Genomic DNA, 16277 nt, shown 5'->3' with positions numbered 1-16277 from the left:
CACAGCATATAATAACTTGTCAGAAATGAGTGGCCATAAACTACATCTTTTACTTACCCAAACCACATTCACCAACAGCTACAACTTTTCCTTTATTTTCCTGTGCAATAGCAATTAGTTGACAAAGATAGTCATTTGGATCTTGGCCATCTTGTTCAAATTCACTGCAGCGAGTGGGATGGCACCCAACAGTGCTGTGAAAAGATTCTACAGGAAGCAAAGGGTTTTATAATTGTAGATAATAAAATATATTTATTAAAAGAGAAGGATAATTAAAAGTTATCGTTAACTGGAGGGATATCAGGGAAACTCTGAGAACTGACATTCAACCTCACTGATATTTGACTCCTTTTTTGTAGCATGAAGAAACAACTTACAGTATTTCAATTTCCCCTTACAATCAATAGGTGGCCAATCTGTCAGAGGGGACAGTATTTTATCACATTGCCTTGAGCAACCATTTACCAGTACCCAGAAAGTTAGAGTCCCTGATAACTCAAGTCTTGCACTAATTCAAACCAAAATAGATTTCCCCTAGATTTGCTTTTAACATTAACTGTGATTTTACCCTTGGTAATCTGAACATTCAATGACTTGAACCCTTTGCTGACTCAAAGCCCACATCATTTTATTCTCTTCTCTAGTCTTTCTGTCAAAGGTGGTTTTTTTCTGCTTTTTTTTTTTTTCGTTGAGCATGCTGCCCCCTTGAATTTTGGTTTGTTCATAGCCCACACAAATTTCATAATTAAAAATGTCTTTTGAGAAGTTCTTTTGAGTGAAAACGTCTGCAGCACATTTCATAAGTTTTGAAAACTGTAGGAAACATTGCAAAGAAAGCCATTAAAGCATGTGCAATTGACATGCAAATCACGTGGCTATCCAATTACAGGTGTCCAGTTACAAAAAGTTCAAATTGGATACCTGTAATTGGACACCCACGTGATTGCACGTTGATTACGTGGCAAATAGGCACGCAGAGAACCAATCACAATCAAGAAGTTTGTTATAGATATGATTAGTTTGCTAACTGAACTCAAGGAAAAAATAGCGGGTCTGTGGACAGATGATCTCCTATTTTTAAATAATAATTTGTTCCCATCTCGACCCAATAAACTGAACTCCTAAAAACTCTATCCTGATTTCCCTTGAATGATTGAGTTACCGTGAGTCAAAGCTGTACATGTGTAACTATATATTATATATTCACAAACTATCTAACTGACAATGCAACAGTCACAGCTAGAGCTCAAACCTGACTCCTTGATAGAGTACTGTCCTACACATATTAACCCATAATGCTACTCATATTTTTAAATTTCAGGTACAATAGACGAAGAAGACCAATTTCTTAAGATTGTTCTCACAATGACAGCATTAAAAGTCTATTTCATTATGTTTAAATGTCCCCTCCCCCCAAAAAAAGGAACAAGATGTTTTACATCTTGAAAATGGTTGCTGAGTTTGTCATGATTACATAAAAGTTGAAGATCCAACTACAATAAAATATTCTGCTTACCATCTGTTCTTGCAAGATCCAATGCATTTCGACTCTCAGATAAATTTCCTGCTGTAATAATCATCTACACGTACAACAGAGGCAAATACAAATATAAACTTATGCATGCAAATTTTTAAGGGCATGACTTTAGGACCAGGGGGTTGATGCAAAAAATAACTTATCTTTTTCTTCAAATTGGTAATTTTTAGGTATTAAAAAAGATTTTGATTTATCAATTGACGGATCACATGACTGACTGATGCACTGATTAATAAATGACCATTTAACTGACACCTTCAATGGGCTTTCTTTTTTGCTGAAGATGGCTTATTTCTCACTCTTTTGAAAGTGGAAGTTTACTTATTAAATATGTTTTACAACTTTTCATCACCTGTTGAACACCAGTATCAGATGCTCTCTTTAAAACCTGTGTGAAGTCATCTGCAAACAAAATTTTACAGAATCACTAGTTAACCCACTGACTTGGAGCTTTTTGCCAAAAATGCATTTTTTGGACATTTTGGAGATTTTCAGCCAGAATATGGGCCACTTAACTCAAAAAGGCATTTGCAAGATGACAGCATGCCTTTCTTTCCACCAGCATCGCATTTTACAACATTTTTGCTCGGGCATGTGCAGAAATCAAATTATTGCGAGATAGGTTTTGGACGAGAAAGTGACCTACACCTGTAGGTACATCTTTAGGCTTTTTGGTTTTTTAAAATTTTTTGGCCTTCCCTTTTTCTCCTTTTCTTATCTTTTTTCTGCAATGATTGACCTTCTACTGGGCTTGCTTCCAGTTTAAATGAGAAAGCATCACCAAGACAGGCAATTTTTACCATAGAGCAGCTAAACTGTGTTGTCACAGGAAATTTTGCTGCCAGTTTTTCCCTCAAATTTCTGAGTATTTTTGTGCATGTTTCAGGCTCCATTGAGTCAATCACTGTGATCTGGGTATTGTTGGAAAGATCTTTTCCTTCTGCAGAACTTGAGTATAGATGATGCCAATTTTAGTCAAAGGTGATGACGTCAGAAGTGGAACAAAGGCCAATGCTTATCACAGCCAGTTAGGGGTGGCATGGGACCAGAGTCAATGGATTAATGAATTAAACATACTGGGGACAAGTCACCATACAGTAAAGTTCTGTTACAGTCTAGCCAGTGCTGTATTAAAAAATATATGTATTTTAAACAAACACATCTTGTTGGAGGTCAATTCCCTTGAGAAGACACTTAATAATGGTCCCGGTCAAGTACAAATGTCACAATTTCAAGCTCCCATATAATTAGACATATCAAGGTGAACATGTTTTAGTTAACAGAGGTTTGACTGTACCAGTTGGACAATTTTGACATTACTGATCCTAGCAGTATGTACATAGAGAGATCAACCTCAAAAAGTCAAAATCTGGGATTAGTGATTTGTCTCTCGTTAACACCCCAAAACCCGCAAAACATGATTATCATAGTAAATAACAGAGCACATCAAATATCAAAAGAATCTTCCAGCATTGGCACTACTACTGACTTGCCTTTATGAACTTGTTTTCCATGATAGATTCCCTTGAACATAGAATCTAGGAGAAAATATAGCGTTATTATACTGTACAAGACAATACGAAATCTTTCAATGTGCTCATCCATTTACCTTACCTGTTAAATTCACCCCGATATCTTTTTTTGTGAATAAAAAAATTAAGTGATTATTAATTATTTCACACTTGTCATAACTGAAAACTTGTGAAAAATAACTCTCAGTACAAATAATCAAAAAGCTAACGATTTAAACAAAAATCGAGTAAACTTCACCAATAAAACGAAGTGAGCTGGCCGCCATCTTGCGAATCATGGATTCTGATACACTTCATGTCATCCTACATAAAGAAAAACCGTTTCCGCCGCTGATTTTATGTTGCGTAAAAGACTAAGACAAAACGCCCAGGGACGGGTCCCTGCGGATACCGGCTGTTTAGACCGAGCTGTTCGGCTGGGAGAACACATTGGAATCCTACGGTAAGATTTTTGTCTGTCATCTGTATTTTGATGATGGAATTCTAGTCGCTTTTCCCCCGTAATGCAGAGATTAATTAGTCTAGAAAAGGTATATCGGAGAACGCATGGCTAACTATGTTTGTTTTCACAACAACGAGCGGCAAAATGAAGTTCCTAATTCCGGCTGTCACAGATCGCTCACTCAGTATAACCTAGGTTTTTTCCGTTCGCTGCTCGAGCATTCGAGTGGGTTTGACTCTGTTTATAATCAAGTAAAGTTTGGTTTTTTTGTGCTTTTCGTCGGGTGAGGGATTTGTGATTTTGATATCGTGACGGATGGCAGATGCCATTTGGACGAGAAGTATTATTTTACACAAGCTTTAATCAACATTCTCAGCGCTGTACAGAACGAGCCAGCTGCGTGGTCATGCAAGGAGAAGTAAAATTATGTGTGCCTCTGTAGTTTAGCCTCCGGGCTTTAGCCCAGTTTTTGCTAACAAAATTGTAGTTTCGATAGGCTGATGAAAGCTTAATTCAAGGAATTTAATATGACGTGCAGACTTCGCATATTGCTCATGTAATTGTCGACCAATAAGTGGACTACTGCTTGCTAATATTTAGTGAATTTGTTTTCACGTAATTCAGTTCAGTTGCATAGCACCGAACCTGCTGACGGTGACGACATTTTCCAGAAATACAGTAAGTCTTCATTTCTGTTGTTTTGATCGGCGCCATGAAGTGTTCGTCTCTTCTGCTCGTTTTCGGAGTTCTTCTTCCAAGTTTTCATCTTCATTGTGCAGGTAAGACGTTACTTAACTTATTTAAAGTTCTCTAAAAAGTACGTAAGCTTAACTACGTAAGCTTGCTTTTAGAATATTTTCACGAGAATATCGGTTACGAGTTATTAGTGTACAAAGCTGCGAAAATATTTCCCGTTATGTTTTCGGGAGGTTATATATGGAATGACTAAGCTTTTTTTTTGAAATTAGCAACTTCCTTCTAGCTTTTCGGCTTGTAAAGCACTTAAAATAACGTTCTGTTTTTAAGAGCAAGTCATTTTGTGTTTCTTGATGTTTAAGGTGGGTTCATTTAAGCTCACACGGAAATATTAGTCAAGATCCGTTCCTTAACGGGCTCTCTAGAAAGTATGCTAAGTAAAATTACGTAATTTTGTTTAACTACTGTAAATAAATTTGCCTACTTGTTGGTGTTTGTTTGTCGAGTCAACCACAACCTGATGTAACAATTTGCCGGATATTTTTGACTGTTTTTGATTGCTGCATCATTGCTTTATCTGACAATTACTTGACATTTCGTAAATTACACGTATAGTAATTGTTTTCATTTTCTTATTTTGTCTGTTCATAGCCTTCAAATATCGTGACTCGCGTCACCATGGCAGATCTTTGTTGGAGGCCGAAAACACGATAGACGAAGTTCGTCACCACCGATATAGAAGAAATGTTCCTATTATAAATAACACCGAATGTCAGAATGAAAGCTTGTCTTGTAACGATACGACAACTCAGGTCAGTTTCATTCATTTGACGTTTGTAATCTCTATTTAGACATCAATTATTGTTAACTAAAGCACGCAAAGGAGTAATTAATAAAACAATTTGTAAAATACGTTTACTTACTTAATTGTTCTAGATATTTGAGGATTTGACCTTGAAGAAAGATTATTATCAAGTAGCAATACTTTGGTAATTGTCAAAATCTACGTAGCTCATAGATCCAAAATTATTTTTTAAGGTGACTCAAAACAGTTTCCAGCGTTTAGATTCTGAGGGGTCATTATTACCACTCTTTATCACTTAAGGCTACAATCATGGTATTAAACAAACTGCCCAATCATCAGTGAACATGATGTTATCATTTTTGTGATGTAATAGGTTACCATAGCAACAGTATGACTTGCTAAATACACCCTTAAATACAGCTTTAGGGACTTATAATTCAAAAACGGCACAGTGAATTTTTTTTATATTATTAACTTGTGATAAGTATGATAAGACATAACTTTTGGCAAAGTTTAAAAAAATTCTATAGGTAAGGTTCAGAGACCTCTTAAATTTTTGAATTTAATGTGGCTTTTGTATTTTGGATTTTCTGCCCTCTTCATCTCTGAAGCAAAGGTAGTGACCCTCAAGCTTTCTTTCATTTCTGACACAATACCCAATATCTGATCACAGTATTGTGAAAAAATCCACATATACAAAGTAATATTTTGCATGAATGTCCTGAAGGGGGACTTCCTTGAAAAAAATTGTAAGTTAAAAGTAGTATGCAGGGTATGCACTGTGCATACCATGCGCATTAAGCTTTTTAACTTTTATCGCCTATTGTACACGTTTCCATACACATATTTTAGTGGTTTTAACCATATATTTATGCATGTAATTATATTCTTCCCCCGAACTTGAAAATGACTGTTGATTGGCCAAAATGTTGTTCGTTTATAGTGCCAGCTAATTTTTATCATGAAAAATTAAGTTATTAAGTTAATTAAAAGTCCCAGTTTGAGTCAGGGAAATCTTCTAAAGAAAATTTTTGTTAGTGTCTGTTACTAGTAATTTTTTTAATTAACTGACTAATACCACGTTCTTGTAGATAAATATAGTTTTCATTTTGCACTTTTCAGCCACTTCAAATCTTCTTTATTTCCTATTTCAGGAAGACCATAAATATTATGTATCCCAGATTATCAAAAATGGTCAAGAGTATTGGATAAATGTTCGAGGAAATAAAAATCACAAAGTTCATCCTTACCTTTCGGACAGTTATCTTCTTAGGCAGGTATGTTGGCATGAAATTATTAATTTTTTTCCTAGAGCTAAAAATTGTATTGAAACTATTTCTGTGAGAACTTTATTAAGTCCACATTGAAATTGTAGAAATGTCAGGGTTTACTGTGCATGTGTGAAGAAATTGTAAATGACTGAATTTTCTGAAATCAGAATTAAAATTCACTTTTATTTGTAACAGGTTAGGTTTCCATGGTGGTGCTAATTTGAGCTGCAAGTTGATTTGGATAACTATATTTTACTCAAAGAAAGAAACTGTGTTCAGCACGTCACTTTGTTGTAACCTGTAGCTTGTTTTACGGAACCCAGACTGATGGCTATGTAAAGTGCTGGCACAATTTAACACTGAGTAGTCAGTGAAAAAATATGTTAAAATATTTAATAATATTATTAAATAAGTGATTATTGATATAACACATGTACCACATTATTTAGCAAAAAAAAAAAAAACACTCTTTAGATTTCAACTGCACATGATTTAGTAGACAGTTTCTTGGTTACTTGGCAATAAGAATTTATGTACAGATTATATCTTCAGTCAATTTAAAGTACATGTAGTTATAAATTGTCATAAAATGGCATCTGACATGTTTTGTTGTTTTGAGTAAGCCTAGACTAAACAGTTCTGAGACTTGCAGATTAACAGTATCTAGTTAACTTATTAACAGATTAACAGTTTTATTAATAAGCAGATCAGTGAATAAACCTATTAACCATAGTTCATTTTTGGTAGACGCACAAGTTGAGTTTTCAGTTTCCCTACTATGGTCACTTGCTTAATGAAGTAATGCTTACAACAGGAGGTAGGAACAGTGTAAAACATTCAATGACAATATCAAACAAATTCAAGGCTTTCATCTGGTTGTTGTGTGCATATGGAGAAAAAAAGGTTAAGTCTGCATACGAGCCAAGTGGCCCATTAGGCCAGAGCTAATATCTCGGTTCTGGAGTAATAGGAGTTTTAGGAGTAATCTGCTCCCCCTGGATGGGATGCTTATTTAAGTCCATTGCATGGTTACCCCCAGCATTAAGTTCACTGATTTATAACACCTGTGTGGAAAGAGACACTGTAGGAGTAAAGTGTCTTGCCCAAGAACACAACACAGTGTCACCAGCCAGGGCTTGACCCTCAGGACTGCTCGATCCACACTCACCATGAGGCCACCACACCTCCCATGTATGCATATTTAAGAAACAAAAGATATCACTCATTTCCATGTAGCGGTAGTGGAGATGCATCTAATATTAATTCATGCATATTTTTGTTTATTAATGACATAGTAGCACAGTAAAAACTACTCAAGGGTGTGTAATTTTAATAGTCAGTCACGCTTACAGTACTTGCATTTTAATGAGATGTCATTTCTATCCTTATTGTGGTTTTACCATCAATCTTTTTTAAGGTTTCCTGTACATGGATGTACATGACACTAAGCTCATGACACAGGTTCAGTATCTAGCACCACTAATGGCGTACTTTAATCCTCATTTGAGCAAGGACTCAAAGGTTTACACACTTGATGATGGTAATTAAGTTAATTTTTGTGTGTACATATTACTTTGAATGATGCTATATTTTTGCCAGGGCCTTAGCTAATTTCATGCACCTGTTAATTGTGATATTAAATAAATATTAATTAGTGTATTCTTAAGTTTATTCAAAAAGTGAAAATTCATATTTATTATTAAAAGTTCTTGACTTATTCTGTTTATCTCTGATCGTAGAATCAAAGTTGACTGTAGAGTGGTATAACGTTCATCTACATGTACATGAGAACGCTACTGGTAAATTTATATAACGAGACATTTTTATCTTATTATGCATTTCCAATCAACAGGTTGGGGCAAATTTATTTAGACGTGAGCAGCCCTGTCAAAATGTACTGGCAGCTGGCAATTTTGTAGCTAACAGGAAATCAAATTTGTACTTCAGAGTGAGGTTCACAGATCCTGACTGATAGCAAAAATGCTTTTTTTGCCAGTAGATTAACTGTCTTCTACTTCTGTTAAATCCTGTTTTATAATTACTTCTGGTTATAAGCAGATTGGTCTTAAATAGGGAGGGTTTTGGGAAGCGGGCTGCATGCCCCCACCCAATTTTTCTGGGAGTTACCCCCTCTAGGGATTTTAATGCATACAAACAGTAAGTACTGTCTTTACCCGTGTTAGTGAATGATTGGACCCTGATTAAATATGAATTAACCAGCTGAGGGATAAATTATACGGTGTAAGCATCTGTAGATTTAAATCAATTATGTCAAACTATATGCAATAGTGTTCAGCAAAAGGTTTCTGTATTAAATTTTTTTGAATTTCCCTGGAGCTGACAAATTGCAAGTAACAGATATTGTTTTGCTTTATTCTTCCACACATAGATAAACCATTCACCTTCCAGTGCACCCTACATAAAGATGGCAGAATCTGGTTTGCATACAAACAGGTACATGTACAGCCTTATCAAATGAATGTGACATCAATAATTATTGTAATTATAATAATAATTAATTATTATTATTATGGTGGCTTCTGTCAGCCTTCATCAGAGTACAGAAAGGTATTCAATATATAGATTTAGGTACTTTTATTAATGACCATGGATGTTCCACCTGTAAAGTCTCAATCTGAAGTAAAACTCTTCATGAATACCAAACATCAGTGAGCAAACATAGACTTCAAGATTTATGTCAGAAGGTTACAAATTTGAACAGGGACCTGAACAATTCTGTCTCTCGGTAATACTTACTATTTTTTCATTAGTAAGGTATTACTTACATGTACTATGGTAGGTCGACCCACATCTGCTATACTGTCGCCATAGTTTTACCTAAGTATGAAATTAAGTATGTATGAATTTATGTATGATCCATCAAAGCAGTAGCCTGCTAGTTCCTGTAGAAAGAGCTTTTCTGCATTCTGACCGCACATAAATTGGAGCAAGAGCAAAAATTTGATGAAGCAGGGGGTAGTTGGGCGAGAGAGGGAATGTTGCCTGCAAACCCCTTGATTTTGAAAATCCTGTTTGCCCACGAACGGGCCTCCTGATTGGTGCAGCATGGTCATCTTGATTGACAAGTATATCAAGTTCGATTAAATGATTCCAGGAATAACTCGAGTGTAACTTGCACAGTGTCGTGGAGGAGGGTTTGTGAAACTGTGCTAGCCTTAGCGAAGATTTGTTAGACTTGATGTGGATGGTACATATACGATTTTACTCAGAAGACACTATCTTTTAGAGGTTATGTACTTGGTGGCTCTATTACCAGCTGGATTCAGTTCAAAAGCTTTTAAAATTTTTCAGCTGCTGTTTTAGTTATCGATCATGTGCCAAACAGGAACCAGTGAAGGAGTACTAATGTTTGATAGTCTTTTTTGGCAACCTTGCTTAGCTTTACTGAGTCATTTTTTGTGTCCAGATAACGAAAGACCAAATTTTAGAAGCTGATGACTGGTTGTTGTTTTCCCTGCAAAAGCAAATTTACCAATGTATGCGTGGCCAGAATGCAGAAAAGCTCTTTGTACAGGAACGCTTGCTATGCAGGCTATCAAATTAGATGTACTGAAACTGCTGTACTGTGTCTATGCGGTCTCCACAGGACTTTAATCTCTTTTGAGGCTAATACAGTCTTATGTTTCAGATCCCAATTGAAGTAGGAAAGATTCCTTCCTTGCCATACCACCCAGTGAAAGTTGGCATAGCAGATGCTTTTGTCATCAGGCATCTAGACACCCGAAGGAACATTCTCTTCCGATATTTTTACATATATAGCGCAATTAACATCTCCAAGGACAGTGTTGTTAACAATGCAGCAGTGATATTTCAACCTCTGCTAAGTTAGTAAATGTTAAATGTGTAGAACTTTCCAGAAAATATCCATACCTCCTCATGGAAGGGCTTTTTTTTCTAAGACCCCCCCCCCCCCCCCTCTCTCTAGACCTTTGGAAATTTCAATTGAGCTTCATACACTTCTTTCTTTATTTTTTTGGTCTTACAGAGCCCCCCAGCCCTGAGGAAATTCCAATCCCTTCTGTGGGGGAAGTATGGAGCTTTTCTGGAACAACACAATATTGATTGAATGTTTAGTTACAGTGAAGTGCCAGACCAAACACCAAGTCATTTCCACTTTGACAAATCTCTGATTAATTAATTTTTATACAGTTTTATTCCCCTTGGAAAGCATTTTTGGTGAGGGTTGTCAGTTGTGTCCAGCCCCTAATATTCTGCGATACAATTTTAGATCAAAATGGCAAAATGTATGATCCACCCTTTGTGGCACAGTTAACTATATTACTTTTATACTGTTGGGACTTCCCTCCCTTGGGAGTGGTGGTGGTGGTGGTGTGTGAGGGGGGCGGGGGAAGGGATGATTGTGGCAAAGATTGGAGTGACTTTTGTATCTGACCAGGGAATGAAGATCAAGAATCAATCAATTTCTTTCCAAGGTCAGAGAATTTTGGCAGAGCTGTGGTAGCCTGAACTGATTTACAAAGTAACTGAACTAACCACTAGTTTTATAGTAAGTAAATTTTTTCTCAGTCAGGGAAAACTTGGAGAAGTTTGGAAGTATGTTTTACGCTTGGAAAGTCCGAGACTAATTGTAGACTACCCCAAAATTTGATTTCACACTCTGTAATTAGTCAAGCATGCATGTTTAACATCATTTACAAAATGACTTTTGTGTCTGTCTGTTATTGTGTCACAGGTTGTGTGGGTGCCCAAACATGTACTGAGTGTATCGAGCGAACTGCAGCAACAAATTTTTCCTGCCAGTGGTGTACTAAAACAGAGAAGTTAGTACATTGTAACTCTTTTTAGTACATTGCAACGTATGCAACACATGTTGTGTTGTAAATCTAAGAGAATTACAAATTGCTAAATGATCCTTGCTGGCTGGGAGGTCCTTAGAGTGAAAAACTATGATGAAGGTTTTGAAATGCATTTTCAAGACCGAGGTCACAGTTTTATTTTTCATCACTATATGGACTGACCCTAAGCTGGTAAACTACAACTTATTTCGTTCACCTCCCCCTCCCCACCCCCTCTCTCTCGAGTAAAAAAGAAATCCGGTATAGAAAAAAAATGAAAGCGTTACCATGACCGTGGCTAGAGATAGGAAAATCCGGACCAAGCTAACAATAAATCAGGTAGCATTCATTACCTTGAATAAAAATAGTTTATTGCTATATGGCTAACTCTGTGAGCGGGCAAGATGAACCAAACCCTGCACTGCGATTGGCTACCTGAGTGGGCAAGATGCCACTGTGCCCCGCAAGAAAAATTTATCCCAAGCCAAAGTAGAAGCCATATAGTAATTCCTTTATTGACCAAGTGTTTGGTCAAGATGGATGGATATTGGCCTGGTTCATTTTTGCATGTTTATGAACCTCAACATCTTGACCTCATGCTTGATCAATAACCCATATTTATTACCAGTATATGACTTGTTTTTTTAGCTGGTATAACGCGCGTTCTGATTCGCTAATTCTAGTGCATTTTTCTGCTGTAATGCCCGTGGGTGCATTCCGGGCTTGCAAAACCAAATGAGAAAGCCATATGATAACAACTTATTAACCTGGAACGTTCGGTCTTTACAGAAAAATCTTAAAACTCAGTCTTGTCGTATTGACCTTACTATCGCTCTGTCAATACTGCAAAGTCTCGGTTTGAGATTTTCCAATAAAGACCTCACTCTCGGTTAATAAGTAGTTATTATCACCACTGAGACACTCGTGACTCTCATGTGACCTTGGTTTTCAAGGTGTCATAACAGCAGAGGAGAGACTTGGAATGAGATCGAAACTCTCTAAACCAGTTTCAGAACTGGTTGGTGCAAAGTGTAATAATGGCCAAAAGAACACTACTATGCATATCCGAGTAATGCCTAAAAACTATATGGTGGAACACCTATTAAGCAGCCACCTATTGAACGGCCACCCCTATTAGGTGGCCAGTAATCAAAGTCCCGATGAGGGCTTTTCTATTGTATTTTACCCTATTTTATACTGTATTTAATATTACCCTTTTAAGTTGAACTGTTGTTTATTATCATAACTGCGTTGTTCTCGTTTAAGATGCTCTGATGGAGCGGATCGACATCGCCAGGAATGGGAGGACAATGAATGTAGCGACAATTCCATCAAAGAGGTAAATATCTTCTGCCAGCTACCAAGTTACAGATAATAAAGGATGTATGTAATTTTAATTGTACCTGTGATACGATGAAAAGTCAATCGTCCAAGTCAGTGTTTTGTTAATTTTGTTTTTCCTTTGACTCCAAACTGCGATCACCCTGTTCTTTTCTGTGAAACTACATCAACTAGTACTCTCCTAGTTAAAAATTGTTATTATAAGTTCTTAACAAACAAAGTGGAAGCCTTTTTTTACCTGGTACCCACCCCTCAGTGACATTGTTACGCTAAAGATTGGGATCTGTGTAGCTGCACCCATCCACCCCCCAAGGGAGGGAGGATTTGGCTAAACGTTGACTAGGTGCTGCATTGCAGAAGCGATATCCAATTCTGTTTTGCAGCAACGATCTCAATGTGTCATCCTGTCTGCAACATCACACACACACACACAATCATAAGGAACTCTCAGCATGCTCTTTATTACTGGAAGCCTCATGCCTCGAGCCTGGAGGCTGTCTCTGGAAACATGATAATGTTCCTGCGACTCTGTAACCTGAAATCTGAACATCATTCTTTTGACCCTCCTGTAAAAACAGTGTTAAAGCTTGGCTAATTGTATCTTTAATTACAGCTCAACGAAGTGTGTGTTTTTGGCCCTAAGAAAGAAGAACAAAAAATCAAAGAGAAAAAGGGACTAGGAGGTGGAGCCATCTTTGGGATTGTCCTTTTACTCCTCTTTGTTATTGGTATCGCCGCTTGGTGTGTGTATGCTTACAGGCATCCCACCTCCAAATCAGGCTTATTCTTCATTGAGGTAAAGTTTTTCTCTCTCATGCTTCTGAAAAAGAATTCTCTGTTGGATCACCTCGCGGGGGGTGGAGCTGGGGGGGGGGGGTCTCTCTCTTATATGGGCTATATAGGTATGTGCGGCCCCAAAGGGCATGGGTTTTCAGTCGTTTTGGTCATAAAGAGGGCATCGATTTTGGCCATAAGCAGGGATGGTTTTTGCGCTCGTCTTGAAATGGGTTTGTGTGTGTGTGTGTTTTTTTTAAGAGAAGCTACTTTTTTATCATTGTCGATAAGATCATCAACAAAAGGCCTTCACAATGCCTTGGTCTGAACTAGATGACTAATCATAAGGAAGGTCTAAAACAGGGTATTGATTAAAGGATCACGTCATGAAAAGGGTATCGAAATTTTGGTCAGGTCATAAACAGGGTAGGGAAAATCCCAGATTTTGGTCATAAATAGGGTAAGGATTTTGGGAAGTGGACCACTCACCCCCAATTTTTCTGGTAGTACCCCTTCCCCCCTCAGTTTTAGGCAAACTTATTCGTGACAGTGGCCCTTTAATAAGTTTAAGAAACCAGCTTTTGAACAAGTTTTTGATATTTGCGGTATGTACTTTTTGATCAGCAAGTAAACCGAACATGTCAAGGTAATGTTCATAATTAGTTTAGGACTGGATCCAACGTTCACGGAGGGAATCTCAAGATGAGTACATGAAGTGTTTTTTAGAACACTTGAACAACTAATGAATCACGTCATCCCATTTCTTAACAGGCTACCCGCCGTCCAAGGGAGTTTTTCAGGCGCAGTCCTGGTACGAGTGGGACCACGGCTGATCCTTCAGACATAAAGCCCCAGGTGCTGTAAGGCAATACAGCATAATGCACCCGTCCCTCTCGGCTCTAAAGGGATCATATTGATCCTGTTTGAAGAGGGAGGGTGATTGCAAATTTCAACGCCAGCACAACAGTCTGATATCATAGCTAATACTTGCACACTATTTTTTTTAATTAAGTGACTAACCCTTGTTTCTATATGCTAACTGGCAATTTCAGAATAATTGGCCAACTGTGGGTGTTAGCGTATGTGGTGAAGCAATTTAAGCAGTCAGAACAGATCTAGATCAACTGTAACCCCGGAGATCAGAATCGTTCGTGGTCTTCAACGCCATCTTGGCTGGGGTTTGAGACGGTGATCCCCGGGGTGGGGGGGGGGGGGGGACTCCCATATAAAACGGACAGGGGTGCTCGTCGTACCATCCAGAGGTTAAAAGCACGGTTTTGGTACCTCTTAGTGTGCTCAGCCTCAAAAGGTTCACAGCGAGAACTTTTGCAGTATCTTTTAGGGTACTGAGCTAAAAAAATATGACGAGAGAAAATTTGCTGTTTTAGAATTGGTATCTCTTAGGGTGCTCAACCTCAAAAGATCTACAGCGGGAGCTTTCGCGCTACCTTTTAGGGTACTGAGCCAAAAAAAATACCGTATGACAGGAGATAATTTGCTGTTTCAGAATTGGTACCTGTTAAGGGTGAAAAACATTTCAAGCCACGCCCACAAAACAGGATCTTGGTACCTCTTAGGGGATCTTTTCAAAATTTCCGATCAGCACCCTCGGCCTTTTTATATAGGAGTCCACCCCTAGAGGGGTGGTGATTAAGTTGGCGATAATTACAACGAAGAAAAAGGCATTTTATTGTAACTGACTGATTAAAGTTGTTATAAAGCTTTCCTTATTTCAACCCTCGAATAGTAAAAAAAAATTGCTTCGCGTCGTTCAGCATGAGCGAACATATCTGTTGCTTGAGTCGAGGAACGGAAAAACGTTTTCTATGTAAAACTTTTTGTAAGAGGCACAAGGTATGGTTAGTCAGCAATTTCGAAAAATGCGAGTCACGTTTTCGTTCACGTAAAATTTATAGTTGGCTTTCTCCAAATCGATTGTTTTGATACGAATTCTCCCACACGCGCTTAAACAACAAGAGTATAATAAATCACGAGTTTCACACGCATTTATTCTCGCGCGTCGCGCTTGCGTCCGTATTTTCGCATCCTCGCATCCTCGCATCCTCTCGCAATTTTCAAGCGTTTTTTCAAAAGCGCCTTACAAACTTGTCCTTTCTCAGAGAGATAACCAAAGTTGTCTGCCATATAGAATCAAAACCATCGTTTTGGAGCAAGTCTTTGTTGATATTTATTGTTTTTATTAGTATTTAAGAACCACAGTAGTGTAGTGTCAAGGAAACTGCTTAATTTATAAATGCATTAGCCTCTGGAGGCAGGGTTGCTGTAGAGTGTTTTCACATGACCTCACGGCAGCCATGTTGGTGTCCCAAAGCAATGAAAACGGTGGCTATGTTGGGTTGAAAACTCTTTATTCTAGAGGTGCATTCCTTTGTGACTATTGTGCTATGTATAAGGATATCAGCGATCAGTAGACAGTGTTCTTGGCTTGTTTTTAACGAAAATAAAACCAGCCATGCTTTGAGAATTTAGCGAGGAATGTGTGAAAAATATGCCGTCTGTCTAGCCACTTTATCCTCTCCGCCATGCTTGGATTTTTTAATTTGTGCGCTCGCGGTTACAATTAGTTCTCATGAGCCTGCCGTTACAGAATAAACTTTCTTTGCAAGCGCTCTGTTGTTTCTGTAGTAGCCAGAATAGTGTAAGGAATGCTCCTCTGGTAATCCTTCCCCGACATGGTAACGATATATAGCGGTTTGAGTGTAACGTTAAAACGTTCCGAGCTTGAGGTGTGCATATTTATAAAGGTGTTCTGATATGTAGATCCAGGACTTAGCTGCTGGAAATTCTTAGAAGCTGGATAAGGAGTTGAGCAATCATTGCAATAGTCAACTTGTCGTTATATTTATATTCTGTGGTATTAATAATCCTTTGTTATCTGAGTTTTATATTGTCCTATACGTAACTTGCACAAGCACTCACATAATATTAGTGCAAAGTTGATAATGTTAGCCCCGCTTGTTACATGTATGAGAGGTTGCAAATTAAAGCAACATGATTCGTAGGAAATGTAAGAATTTGATAATTAAATTACGCTTGCCGTC

The 16277-nt window shown here is 37.7% G+C and overlaps 2 protein-coding genes across 2 annotated transcripts in view; one reads left to right on the top strand and one right to left on the bottom strand.

Moving 5' to 3' along the window:
- Window positions 1–3372, bottom strand: part of LOC110051792 (deoxyribonuclease TATDN1-like) — an 8755-nt gene extending 5383 nt beyond the window's left edge. The window contains exons 1-6 of the mRNA XM_089284283.1: window positions 3308–3372; window positions 3152–3172; window positions 3031–3075; window positions 1890–1939; window positions 1517–1580; window positions 58–207 (exon numbers count right to left, since the gene is read on the bottom strand). Of these exons, the coding sequence (XP_089140409.1) occupies window positions 58–207; window positions 1517–1580; window positions 1890–1939; window positions 3031–3075; window positions 3152–3172; window positions 3308–3347 (370 nt within the window). The 5' untranslated portion in view covers window positions 3348–3372. The remainder of the gene's footprint in view (window positions 1–57; window positions 208–1516; window positions 1581–1889; window positions 1940–3030; window positions 3076–3151; window positions 3173–3307) is intronic.
- On the top strand, window positions 2755–16277 carry LOC110052122 (plexin domain-containing protein 2-like). The gene is made up of 13 exons (XM_089284281.1): window positions 2755–3511; window positions 4136–4290; window positions 4859–5019; window positions 6167–6289; window positions 7031–7100; window positions 7701–7823; window positions 8023–8082; window positions 8673–8737; window positions 9933–10128; window positions 10998–11085; window positions 12367–12439; window positions 13055–13237; window positions 13987–16277. The coding sequence occupies exons 2-13, from the start codon at window positions 4224–4226 to the stop codon at window positions 14077–14079; spliced, it is 1302 nt and encodes a 433-aa protein (XP_089140407.1). The 5' UTR covers window positions 2755–3511; window positions 4136–4223; the 3' UTR covers window positions 14080–16277.

The sequence above is a fragment of the Orbicella faveolata genome, unplaced genomic scaffold (assembly GCF_042242905.1).
Source record: "Orbicella faveolata isolate gen_17 unplaced genomic scaffold, um_ofav_v1 contig_13, whole genome shotgun sequence".
In the NCBI taxonomy this organism is placed as follows: Eukaryota; Metazoa; Cnidaria; class Anthozoa; order Scleractinia; family Merulinidae; genus Orbicella; species Orbicella faveolata.
The sequence above is the reverse complement of the archived record's forward strand: the minus strand, read 5'-3'. Positions and strand labels throughout refer to the sequence as shown.